The sequence below is a fragment of the Panthera pardus genome, unplaced genomic scaffold (genome assembly GCF_024362965.1).
Source record: "Panthera pardus isolate Hobbes unplaced genomic scaffold, ASM2436296v1 HiC_scaffold_13, whole genome shotgun sequence".
In the NCBI taxonomy this organism is placed as follows: Eukaryota; Metazoa; Chordata; class Mammalia; order Carnivora; family Felidae; genus Panthera; species Panthera pardus.
Genome location: NW_026526688.1, coordinates 191,907,998 through 191,920,909, shown reverse-complemented (window position 1 = coordinate 191,920,909; position 12,912 = coordinate 191,907,998). Strand labels below are relative to the sequence as shown.

The 12,912-nt window shown below is 42.5% G+C and overlaps 1 protein-coding gene across 10 annotated transcripts in view; it reads right to left on the bottom strand.

The window, feature by feature from the left end:
* Positions 1-9,731, bottom strand: part of LDB2 (LIM domain binding 2) — a 382,301-nt gene extending 372,570 nt beyond the window's left edge. For 2 of the 10 annotated variants that reach the window (XM_019453639.2, XM_053901664.1), the window contains exon 1: positions 9,240-9,730. In XM_019453639.2, coding sequence (XP_019309184.1) covers positions 9,240-9,371 — 132 coding nt within the window. In that variant the 5' untranslated portion in view covers positions 9,372-9,730. Of the gene's footprint in view, positions 1-9,239 lie in introns of all 10 variants that reach the window. The other 8 variants (XM_019453642.2, XM_019453643.2, XM_019453635.2 and 5 more) reach the window with 6 other exon arrangements.
* Between the last annotated feature and the right edge of the window lie 3,181 nt (positions 9,732-12,912).

Here is a 12,912-nt window from a genome sequence, read left to right as displayed (position 1 = left end):
AACAAACCCTCAGAAAAGTTAAGAAACTTTCCCTCAGATCACACAGCAGGCAAGACGAAAAGCCCGGGTTTGGATCCAGATCTGACTTGTTATCAGTCATACTTGAGTTCAGATCTTTACACTCCACGCATGTCCCTCTTGTTGCTCCAAAGGAGCAGACACCGGTGCACATGTTTCCCAGCTGGAAGGTGCACACGTACACAAACACAATCTGATTGGGGCAAGGATCTCTCTCTCTGTGTGTCTATCTGTCTGTCTCTCATGCACACGCACACACGCACACAAACGCACGACAGTTAGCAAACACAGTTATCATAAACCACAACATCATATACTAATATAACTTCTCTTATTTTCTGTTGGGCAAATCACTTCAAACAAGCTAATTAATGGCCCTGAAAGCCCTTTCCCAAAATGCAAAGTGCTCCGGGAAATGTAAGGTGTGGTCATGATTCATATCATAACTCATGGCTGTGGCCCCTTCGGCAGATCCAAAGAGAGATAAGTGGTAGATATATCAGATGAGGAAAAACACTAGGATAAGGATAAAGATTTTTAATCAGAAGTCAGGAGACTCCCCACAGACACACCACCCAGAAGGCAAGATTCTCAGGTCAATGCTTTCTTCACAGAAGAAAGTCCCTCTTCAGCCTTCTTTTTTCTGCAGGTCTGGCTGAGCATTCTATCAGTGAAATTCACCGGGCTATTAGGCTTACAGATTCGTTTCCAGCTGTAACTGTTGGTAAGACTCGAGGTAAACTCCAGTGTGAATCTGGGTAGTGTTGGCACAACTTAATTTCCTTTATTCAACTGATATATTTTGCATATCAACTATGCGTTACGGGGCATGGGGAGGTGCAGCGGGGAGGGGGGGCTGTGATTGACAAGTCTGAACAAGACAAATGAGGCCCCTGCCCTCACACAGCTCGTATTCTGGGGGAGAAAAACAAACGCTTAAGAAATAAACTAGAAGCAAGAAAATATCAGCTTGCTGTCATTTTTGTGAAGAAAATGATCAGGCCATGTGATAGAAAGTGAGTGGGGTTAAGGGAGGGAATTTTAATTGAGGTGATCCAAGGGGAGCTTTTCTGTGAAGGGCACATTTAAGCTGGTCAGTAGAGGACCTACTAAGTGCTGGACGCTCACCCTTCGTGGTCATTGCTTTCTTTGAGATATTTAATTGATCACCTGCAAATAAAGTCAACATCAGGCCAAATTCTAATTCAAATTAGGCCTGCTAATACTTCTATGGATTATTATGGAGGAACAGAACTATCCCACCACCGAGGGCAAAGATGTTGAGCCGTGAATGAGCTCGAAGAGTTAATGGATCCAAAGATGGTCCCTGTGGCTGGAGTCCACTGAACATGTAGAAGGAGATGAGACGAGACCTCAGGATCAATTGTATTCTCACAGCTAGAGCAAGGAGTTGGGAGCTGACGCTAGGTGTGAGGGAAAGCCAGAGAGTGATGTGATCGGATTCACGCTTCAAAAATATCCCTGCGGCTGCTTGCGGGGAACAGATTTTAAGATGGAGAGAGGCAGCAGGGAGCACAGTTGGGTGGCCCTCCAAACCCTGAAAAGAGTGGATGGGGTTGGGATGTCACCAGGACAGAGTACTCCCCACCTCTTCAGAGGGGTCTGTCAAATCTCTAACCCTGAGCCTCTGTTTTCATTTGGAAGGCTAACACTTCAAATTAGGTTAGTCAAAAGTGGTGGTAAAGTGAGGGCAAGTCAGGGCCTCCAAAAGGGGTGGGGAGCCCTTCCCACCTGCCTTGGGAGAGAACACTGAAGGCAGGAGTTAGAAGATGGCGTCCCCAGGGATGCCGGGGTATGGACTCCGCCTCCCCGTCTCTGGGTTTCACTTTTATCTGTTAAAGGAGAACGAGAATGCATGCATGTCAGGCTTGGGGTGGATAAATGAGGAAACCCATCTTATGTCCGACAAGTGGCAGGCGTTTACTGTAAAGACGGTGGCCTCACTGAGAGCCGAAGTAGGGGTGCAAGGGTAAGGAAGGAACATCACCTCCCACAAAGAAACGCAGAGACACAGGGTGTGGAGACTGCCTCGTACAAGAGGATCAGGATCAAACTAGGTGGGTAGGAAGCCCCTGGACACCTTATTTTCTCTAAAATTCCTTTTATTTTTAATTTTTTTCATTTTTTTTTTTTTATTTTTGAGAGAGAGAGAGAGAAACAGGGAGACAGACTGTGAGCAGGGGATGGGGTAGAGAGAGAGGGAGACACAGAATCCAAAGCAGGTTCCGGGCTCTGAGCTGTCAGCCCAGAGCCCAACACAGGGCTCGAACCCAGGAACCGGGAGATCATGATCTAAGTCAAAGTCAGATGCTTAACTGACCGAGCCACCCAGGCACCTCTAAGATTCCTAATTGATGCAAAGGAAGCTAACACCATGACAAACTCTGACTGTGATTTAATCTCCTTATATTTGAATTGTTTAAGACAATTAAAACACCGTCTTCCACAGAGCCTGCCTGAGAAGAGTCCAGCACAGGATGGGAACCTAACTATTTTTAAGTAAAAGAATTAAACTTTGAGGTGACTATGCATCACAGTCCACAACACTTTCAGTGACTTCAGAGAAGACCACTTCAATGAATACCGAGGACACTCATTCTTCCATAGGGAGTATCATTTTGGTTCTTTGTCAACAAACAGGGTATATTTTCCACCTTTGGCATCATCCTTTGGGATTTCACATCATCCCTTTTGAAATCAGTCAGGAATTTGAGAGACAAGTGGTCAAGTCAAGTTACGTAGACGAGGTCCACTTTCCAGGCAGTGCCTAATAAATTTCTACAGGTGAAACCAAAGTCCTGGCTAGTATTTCTTATCGCAAGAGAGGTGTTACAGCAGCGAAGTTAACAGCACAATCTCTAAAACTAAACTACCATCTGTGTGACCTTCGACAGTTTACTTAACCCTTTGTTTCCTCAGTAAAAATGCAGTTAGTAGTACCTACCTCATGAGGCAAGTATAAGGATTACAGGCACTGACCCACAGAAAGCACTTAGCCCCATGTTCGACACATAGCGAGCACCCCAATGATGTTAACTATTATCATCCTGACGACCTTTCAGAAGGGTCTGTACCTTTCAGTACATGGACACACCCATAATACACTATGAACCTATTATGGCACTTCATTGTAAGACTTGGTTTGTATGTCTTCCTTCATTACCAAATTGTAAGCTTCCAGAGGACAGAAAAATATTTTAATCACCTCTGTATTCCCAGATATTGTCATTGTCTAAAATACAGCAATTCTTGAAGAGATAACCAAATTCTGTTTTAAGTATTGATAGTTGCCTATGTGCAGATGCATGCTCCTACAATGTGAGTTTTTAAAAAAAATCTAGGCTCAAACTGATGGAAGGAAGGAAGGGAAAGAAAGAAAAAAGAGAAAGAAAGAAAGAAAGAAAGAAAGAAAGAAAGAAAGAAAGAAAGAAAAAGAGAGAAGAAAGAAAGAAAAAAAGAAAGGGCAGCAAACAATATCTTTGTCAGATAATGACAAAGGTATATGTAGTCTCCACATCAGTTGAACATTTTTTAAAGCTCTGTTTTCTGACACTTTAAAAAAGAGATTGTTTTCCCAGATCAATTATATTTTTGAGACCCACCAACCAAATCCAAATAAGTTGATGAATCTTGTTCTTGACTATGGATAAAGTTGGATATTCAGGGTTGTTTGTTTTATGTGTTGTTGGCTTGTTCAGAAAGGAGGTGTTCTGTGTTTCTCGTGAAAAATGAGTTAATGTGGACAAATGTAATAAAAGGAGATTTATAGCCCTGTTCTCCATACAATTTAAATTAATTTCTTTCTGAAACCCAAACAAAAAGCTAAACGCATAAAAAACGCATACTGTTTTAAATCCTATATTATCATTTACACACCAAAAAGGGAGAGATTTAAATGTGCATTGATTTTAGACTGATAAGAATCTGTGTTGAATGGGAGTTGAGAGATTTTTTTTCTTCTTCTTCTTGGCCTCCCTACTAATAGTTAGTTTGCAGCAATTTTTAATTAAAAACAGTTCCCATCGCAAGAGCATGGGGGGAAAATAAAAAGACGTCAGGAAAATAAAATCGGTATGAGTCCTGCAGTTTGTTTTCTGAGGCCATGCAGAGATTCTGAAAAATAGGAGAGTTTGGAAGTTCTCCTTTTTAAAACTGCACTTTGGTTTCATTTAACATTTTCAAAACCGCTTTCCTTACCGCTACCAATGCCCCCTCCCCCCACTCCTCACCAACCCCCTTCGGAAAAACTTGGAAAGTTCTGTGTTTAACACTGAAAATCATTCATATGATGCGGAGCAACGACAACATGTTTCTTTCTAAATTTCTAGGGAAAAAAATCCAAGTTATCACAAAGTATTTCTCATTTTTTTCTACCTATCCAAAATACCTAATCTCATTTTAACTAGACTCCGTCTGATCAGGGATATTCAGCTACCCCATGAATAAACATGATGTTACAACGGGAAACCCTGTGACTGAAGTATATAAAAATGTAACTGAAAGAGAAGAATGAGAGCCCCCCCCTTCAGTCCCCTCCCACCCCCCCCCCCCAGGGAGTTTGAGAGAAGGACCAGGAGGGGTACAAGCAGCAGATTTAAATTTCAAGGTCTTCAAACATTTTTCACGTTCATATTAAATCCTGTAAAACCAAAAACTGTAATTCTAATAAAAACCTTGTGTGTGTGGCTTCCAATTGTAATCACGGTTTTCTCTTTTGGAGTGGGATGTGTAATGTTGATAAAAGAAAGGGGGGAGAAAAACCCTCGAAACAGAACAAATACATAATGGAACCCACACTTTCCTGGAGTTTGTGGTATTTTATTAAAAGGAGCGCATTGCCAACAGGAAAAAAAAAAATATATATATATATATATACTTAAAAACAGCTTTATTGCAATGCAGACGAGTTTGGTAGTTTGAATGAGGACAAAGTACAGAAAAGTTACCAACGATAAGGAGATTTTTATAACTTGATAAACTTTCTGAAATTCTAGAGGAATCCAACACCAGTGAAATCTTTTCTCGAAAAATGAAGGTCACTATCATGTGTTTCATATTTTACCTATATTTTCATTTCACGGAGCTCAGGAAGTGGGGGGGAAATGCTGTTTTTGTGATTACTGAAGCTTTTCGGAGAACAAATTCTGATATCTGTACACCATGTCTTTATAGCCTACCTGATCGCACTCTGTGTGCGATGCTAAACTAACTGTATAATTGGGCACTTGTGTCCCTCCCGGATACATTTGGGACAGCAAGACCATCCATGAATTTTGGAAGACACGGGTAAATCATGGTAGCCTACACAACGGAAAATGTCACCCCCTTCCTACTGCCTGGGAATTACTAGTGACCAACTGTGACGCAAATCTCAAAGAGTTTCTCTTAACTTCATTTAAAAAGTGGGGGGGGGCGGGGGTAGGGAGGACACCCACGCATTTCTTTACGAAATTCCACTGAGATTCTGATGTTGCAAATAAACTTTATTTCCCAGAACAGCCAATAGCATTTAAAACATATTCTTGTTGTTTTTGTTTGCTTTGTAATACACTCATATTCCTTTAAAAAGGTCCTATAATCTCTTAGAGACTTGCTCGCTTTTGCCACAAAGATTATGGATCTAAATTACGTCATGGTGAAATAAATGTGGAGAGTGTGGGGAAGAGAGAGCACTTTTAGGGTGGGGGAAGCTGATGCCCAAAGCAGCTTCAGGGAGCACCAGGCCCCCAAAGGCATCAGAATTAATTCCAAGGACCTAGTTCTCAAACTTTCTCTCCTCTTCCATGTAGTGATGCATCCACTGGCAAGTTAACAGATGTTTACTGAGTAACTACTATGTCCCAGGAACCTCAGGCTCCAAGTGCTACTTTAAACAAGGCTGGCAGGGTCTCTGCTTTCCGTGTTTTCTCCACTATCACCCCATTATTTCAGGGCCATTTGTGACTTTGAACTGAATACCCTGAACCAAGAAATAATGTCTGTGCTCCTCGTGCTGGCTTGCAGCACTCTCTCATACAGAAGAAAACCAAACCCAGGACTTTTGCAGAATCTGAATTTTTAAGTCAGAGGGGTATTGCAAGGTAATTTTCAGATGAGGAACCGTGATATCTATGCCAAATAGTTAGTAAGTGACAGAAACAAGTTAGGAACAGGAGAACTCCCAATCCAGTGCTCTCAAAACTGTAACTACTCTGCTTCTGATGGACTTCGATTTGATTTAATTGGAAGAAATGCACCAATCACTTGAGAGAATGCCCCAGGGAAGGGGTTGGGGGTCAGCTACTGGGGGAGAATAGGTAAACCCCTTGCTTCCTTACCACTTTCTTTCCTTTCCATAAAAAGGAGGTTACTAGGAAATTTCTACAAACTCGATTACAATTTATTCATTCAACATTGATTTGCTACAATTTCTTTCTACCCGAATCTATGTTTAAAAAGGAATAGGGACTTGAGAGTATTACCCAGATTGTGTGTGTGTGTGTGTGTGTGTGTGTGTGTGTGTGTGTGTGTGTAATGAGGAGTCAGTGAAATAGTACCATGTAATATAGGAGCAGGAACCAGAAGACAGGAGAAAGAAGTGAGTCTCTTTTGTCCAAAATGATTGAATGCATTGGTTAAGTTCCAAAAGTCACTCAATAATCTATTTGATTTTGTGTGTGAATAACCTGGTAACTCTTGCTGGGTATTATTGTATTTTATGTCAACCGTCTACAGGGCTCAGAACAACTTTATCATCGATAATCATTGTTGGTAAAGGCACAATGTAACTTTCTCACGAAAAGTTTTTTTTTTTCGAAATATTTTCTTTTCCAATTACAAACTATGATCAAAATGTAGTATTTAATGTTAATATTTAAATGGCTCAGTAGAAATTATTTTATTCTCTCCTTTTTACATATGAAATAAAAACAAATTTATGGCCTTGGGTTCATGACATCATTTACGGCTTGGCAAAGAGAAAAGAAGTGTCAGGGCAATTATTTGGATAATTGTAAAAAAGATCTAATTAGTGGGGAAATGTTCGGGGTTGGCTCTAGAACATACCAGAAAACAGTTCACAGTGCTTTTTTCTCACAATCAGAGAGGTTTTTAAAAAAATCTTTAAGATTTGTCAGAGCAAGCTTTTCTCTCCAGTTTCTTGAGCTATGAAGCTGTTTTTTTCTACTCAGGGGAAAATCTTTAAAAGTAATACCCCATAATCCAAAAGGTAGGAGTTCCTGAGTTCAGCTCTCACAAAAGATAATGTGACATTTTTAAGAAACATACCACAAATGGGGGACTTTTCGAAGGTGTTCTCTCAAATGCGAAACAAATGTGGGACTTTTCTGCAACTGTAGATTTTTGTGAGGGTTAGGACACAGAAGTGCCCCAGATAATCTAGCTGTGACCTGGCCAAGTGATAATTTAGGAGCACAGGGGAACATAGACATCAGAGAAATCTGCCTGTTCTTCTGACCAAGGAGGATGGGAGAAAAACCTCATTCCACAACTTCTCAAAAACTTTCCAAAACGCGAGCTGGACACAGGTTATTTTTTTTAAATCCTGTAGCTGTTCAAGAATTGAGCCTTCATGGCCCCTGTTCTCTTGTTTTCAACCAAGTATATTTTTAAGACCTTTTTTAACCTCAAATTTGTATAGCAATTAATGTGTGCCTGAACTACAAGACATTTTCTATCCCCCTAATTCTGATAAGCAGGCTATGACAACCAATAGCTCATGCAAGAATTTAAGAGTCCAACAAATAGTTGCAAAAACCTGAATGAAAGATACCAACTGTCACACACACACACACACACACACACACACACACACACACACACGAATATCATTTCCTGCCAACAGGTCGCCACCCTAAGCAAAACAGAGTTTACACTTGTGTAAAAGCTACTGGCTTCTGGGGAGAGAAACAGTATCATCAATTATATTTAACTTCTATGATGTATTAACATATAAAGAAAACAGCAGTACTAAAGACAACCCAGTTTTTTAAAAAACATCAGTCCTTGTCCAGGAGTTAGCCAATCAGAAAGCAGGTCACATCTTGTTAGCTGTATTAAATGCATTAAACGTCATGAATTCTCCATGGCTCTGTTGACAATTTAAAGCAAGTGTGCTTTATTTTATCATACAACATTAACAGAGTCCCCTTCCAGAGCTGAGACTTAGTGTTCAATCTAAAATTCCACCAAGGCTATTTCCTTAAAGCTCTGTGCCATCAGCCCTCTGGGTATTTTGTACTCCGGCAGAGAAGACGGAATTCCCAGCGATTTCTACTTCCCAAAGTCACTTTGGTGCACCCATCACAAACTCCTTGTCAAAACACTTCAACACAAAGCCCCAACTTACAGGCAAATTGGACAGCCCAGCAGCCCAGCAGCAAGACCCGGCCAGGCTAGCCCAGAGAAAAAGTCAGCTGGCATTAAATATTTAAATTGCAGGAGGCAGTCTGGAGTTTTGCATTTACAAAGTTCTGAAAGTCCTGTTCTCTCGGCTCCCAGAGTTGCTGGCCGAGGAGGCAGAGGCTCACTCCCCCCTCTCAGGCACAAGATTACAAATATGCAAAACTCAAGCTGACTTGAAGGCTGAGCCGGCTCCCGGGGAAGGTAGAGCTCCTTAGGAGACACTCCCAGCAGCGATAAGAGAAGTCGAGAACCCCCTTGCCCCAAGCAACTGGTTTCTGAATTTAACACGGAAATACACAAACAATGTGTCCCTCCAGGGCTAGTTCAGAAAAGTGTGTGGGCTTACCCTTCTCCCCCCTCCACCTCGATTTTGATGACTTTGAAAAGCAAATGCAGGTCAAAGCAGACTTCCTCTGGGATTTGTTAAAAATGTATTTTGCCAGATGCAAATGATCACAAAATCCCTTGGAATCATATCTCACGAAACACTAACGGGACTGACTCAGAGCCTGCAAACCCCAGAGTTCTGGAAGAAGAGCATTTCTGGAGCCCCGGCAGGCAAATCAAGTGCTGGGTTGTCTATTTCAAGATTCCGGCAGAAACTGTCCCCAGCTCCAAGAGTTGCTGTGCCTGGAAGCCCGGCGTTCAAACTAGTGGATTCATCCTGGCGCTCATTTCCACGTACGTGGTAGTATCTAGTGGGACACTTCCCACAGAATTCAGCCAGCAGCCCAGGAAAAGCCCATGCACAGTTTGAAAAAAACACACAAACATACATCCAAGGTTGGAGTACTTACCTCTGTGCGAGCCTGCAGCCTCTTGTTCATCTCATAGATTCGGTATTCTGGCTGAACCATGTATGGTGTATGTCTCCTATAAAATGGGCCGAAAGGAGAAGAATAGAAGGGGTCATGTGGTGTGCTGGACATCTTGCCTGCTTGTCGAAAATCAAGCTAAACAGAGTATCAGTAACGTCCATGCAGAGCACATGGGCTGTGTTCCTCACAGTACAAAGTAGACGCACGCACACGCTCACACACACACACACACACACACACACACATACACACACAGAGGCAGGCAGGCAGGCAGGCTGAACACACTGGCTGGGAACTGCTGTTGGAGCCCTCTATAGCAGGAGAGGAGAGAGAGAGCGCGAGAGGAGGGAGGGAGGGAGGGAGGGAGGAAAGGAGGGAGGGAGGGAGCACGGGAGAGGAGGGAGAGGGAGAGAGCAGGAGCTTCAGAGAGGAAGGGAGGTTGGTAGGGAGGAAGGGAGGAAAGGAGGGAGGGAAGGAGGGAGGGAGGGAGGGAGTGAATGAGAGAGAGAGAGAGAGAGAGAGAGAGAGAGAGAGAGGAGGCTGGATGGCTTTAGGCACCACTGCTTGTTTTTAAAGAAGCAGTTTGTGGAGAGGTCATTTCCTGTCCACACTGTAGACTAGTTCAAAAATATAATTCTCCTCACAGTCTGACAGAAGTCTAAGGTTTGGTTTTAATTTTTTTCCTCCAGCCAGGACCCTTCACAACCTGATTGCTAAGCTTGTTAGCATATAGGTGGTTTAACCGCTGCCTGAGCCACTCACCCCTGACAGTCACACTGTTGTAATGTATCAGAAATGTGATTACCACAAAATACAGCAACACTGCACTGTGGTCCCCTGTATTAGAGCTGGTGATTCACTGGCAAGCCAAGATTTCCTTCTGCACTAATCTCCCCATATAGTTTTGGGTTTACTTGCTGTTGTTCCAAGGGCTTGTTACAGCCTTTGCATTTCCACCCCCTCCTCACCCCCAGGCTCCCCAATCAACCCTCTTCCCAGCCCCTCCCTCTTCTCCCAAGGCTTCAGTTCAAGCAGATTTAAGGGGGGCCTGGGTTCAGGTTACCGAAGCATTTTCAGGTAAAACAATCATTCCGAATGTGGAATGCCTAGGATACACCCTTGGAGCAGTGGGCTTTTTTTTTTTTTTTTTTTTCAAGAAGAAGAAAAAAACAAAAAACAAAAAACCTCCCAAAGCCGACCTCCAAATAAGATAGGAAAAGCAACAAGGGGGAAACTCCCACAAAAAATGACCATGGAAAATTCAGTTGAGTAGGAAATTGCAGATAATTGAATGGCTCATCCCCAAATAACATGTCCAACTCTGATGGAGGCAAAGTCTTTATTTTCCAAGATTGGTCAAGAACATAAATCTTTTTGCAACCGAGGTACATGATAGCTGGAGGAAAACGGGCACAGCTCAAGGGAGGGGAAAGGATCTCTACAGAGAACTAAATGACCCATATGAAAATCACACTCTACTGGACCCAACGATAACCAGACGTATACCCCTCAAACAAAGCCTAGATGCAGAAAATGTAAATGTATTGAGCTAAGACCTAGCTAGGTCTGTGGTATTAAGAAGAGAAAGCAGAGACCACCAAAAAGGGTGATGCACGCAAGCCCCTGAATGTAAATGCATGCAAATGAGACATTTCTTCTTTTTAATAAGCAGATTAATTAACTTTCTGCCCCAATCATGGCTTGGGGTATCTCCAAGTCACTAGCCAACAGGGGATAAGGTATTGCTAATTCTGTAATTTACACTCTTTAAGAATACTCAGGAGCAGAAATACCCCCAAATTGCTGTCTTGATCAGCCCTTTGTCTTGATTGGAGGAGATACGTGTAGGGTCCACCCCAAACTTGTAGTGCAACTCAACACAGTAAAGTCCCTTGCCAGGATGAGATTAGGGGAGGCATTACACTCGGGCTGCTTGGAACTTGTTCGAGAAGACCCCAGGGCAGGCCAGCATGCTTAGTTTCAAGTTTCATTACAAATCCAAAAGCTGGACTAAATTTGCTGCAAGGTTTGTCAAAACACACAACCTTCTAAACACGAGATTTCAAACAAATTTGGCTTGATTTATGTTTTGGAATGATGGCCACTGCAAAATCTAACGGTTCCTTGTGTTTAGATTCCCAAACTAAGGACGTTCCAAGAGTTTAGTGCCTGCCTGAGTTTGTGTTTACATGGCTTTTTCGGAAAAAAAAGCAAAGTAACACCTAGCAGGCATGTGCAGCCCAATATTGATCAAAAAAAAAAAAAAAAAGAAAGAAAGAAAGAAAGAAAGAAAGAGAAAAGAAAAGAAAAAGAAAAGAAAAGAAAAGAAAAGAAAAGAAAAGAAAAGAAAAGAAAAGAAAAAAGAAAAGAAAAGAAAAGAAAAGGAAAAGCTCAAAGATCCATTTGGGGAACTTCTTTCTAATAGAAGGTAAAATTTTGCTCTCATTAATTCTTGCAGACCATTCCAAGTTATTGGAAATACTGCTTCCTGTTAATACCTAAAGACTAAATGCAGAAAGATCGGAAACCTTATACTGCTTGGGCCACATAGCTTCTCATCTTTGCTGCCTCAAGAGTCTGCACACTGGCCTCCCTGCTCAGATTCACAATTCTTTTCTGACTTGGGATTGGTCTTTGTCATTATCAGAATGCTGGCTGCAGAAAAGAAAAACTGCTCTTCCCTCATGGTTTCCCTTCACGGTTTCCCTGCCACCAGTAAGAAAATGTCCATACTCCTTGGTGAGGCACACAGGGCTCCTTAAGACCTGCACTCACTCCCTCACTCTCTCTGTCTCCCTCTCTGTCTTTACACACACACACACACACACACACACACACACACACACACATACACACACACCCCTTTTGTTTGTTTGTTTGCTTGTTATCCTTGGTCTTCCTAAACTTTACAATCCTGTTCCACACACATGTATACATTGTACTTTTAGCCCTTGTTCACCTGTAAACTCTTAGTCGACCTCTGTCCAATTAAATTATCACCTCCCCTCTGAATCTTTTTTCATTAATCCTTCATGAATTCATTTATTGCACGGGTATTTCATTCACGGTAGAAGGGGGCCCGGAGGACCGTAGCACTGGTCAGAGCACTTTTCAATTCTGGTTCCACCACCTGCCTGCCCTGGGAGCTTCAGCAGGTGACTGCATCTCTCTGTGCCTCTGTCACACTGTTTTCAAACCAGAGACAATGAGAGTAACAACCCATAAGATTGTTGCAAAGGATTAGATGAGATAACACGCTGCAACGTACTAGAACCCAGACATATAGCGGCGCCTGGGTGGCTCAGTCGGTTAAGCACCGACTCCTGATTTTGGCTCAGGTCATGATCTCATGGTTCGAGGGATCAAGCCCTGCATCGGGCTCTGCGCTGAGTGTGGAGCCTGCTTGGGAGTCTCTGTCTCCCTCTATCTCTGCCTCTCCCCGGCTTGCTCACTCTCTCTCTCTCTCTCTCTCTCTCTCAAAAATAAGTAAACTTAAAAAATATTTTTTAAAAAGCACCCACACATATAAATTCTCAAAAAATATTATTATTGTTAGGTACCTAACACACACTTAGGTGCTAGGGAACACCGGGAGGCCAACGTGGGTAGCAGACATGCTCCCTGTCCTCTTGTCCCTTGTAGTCCATTGGGG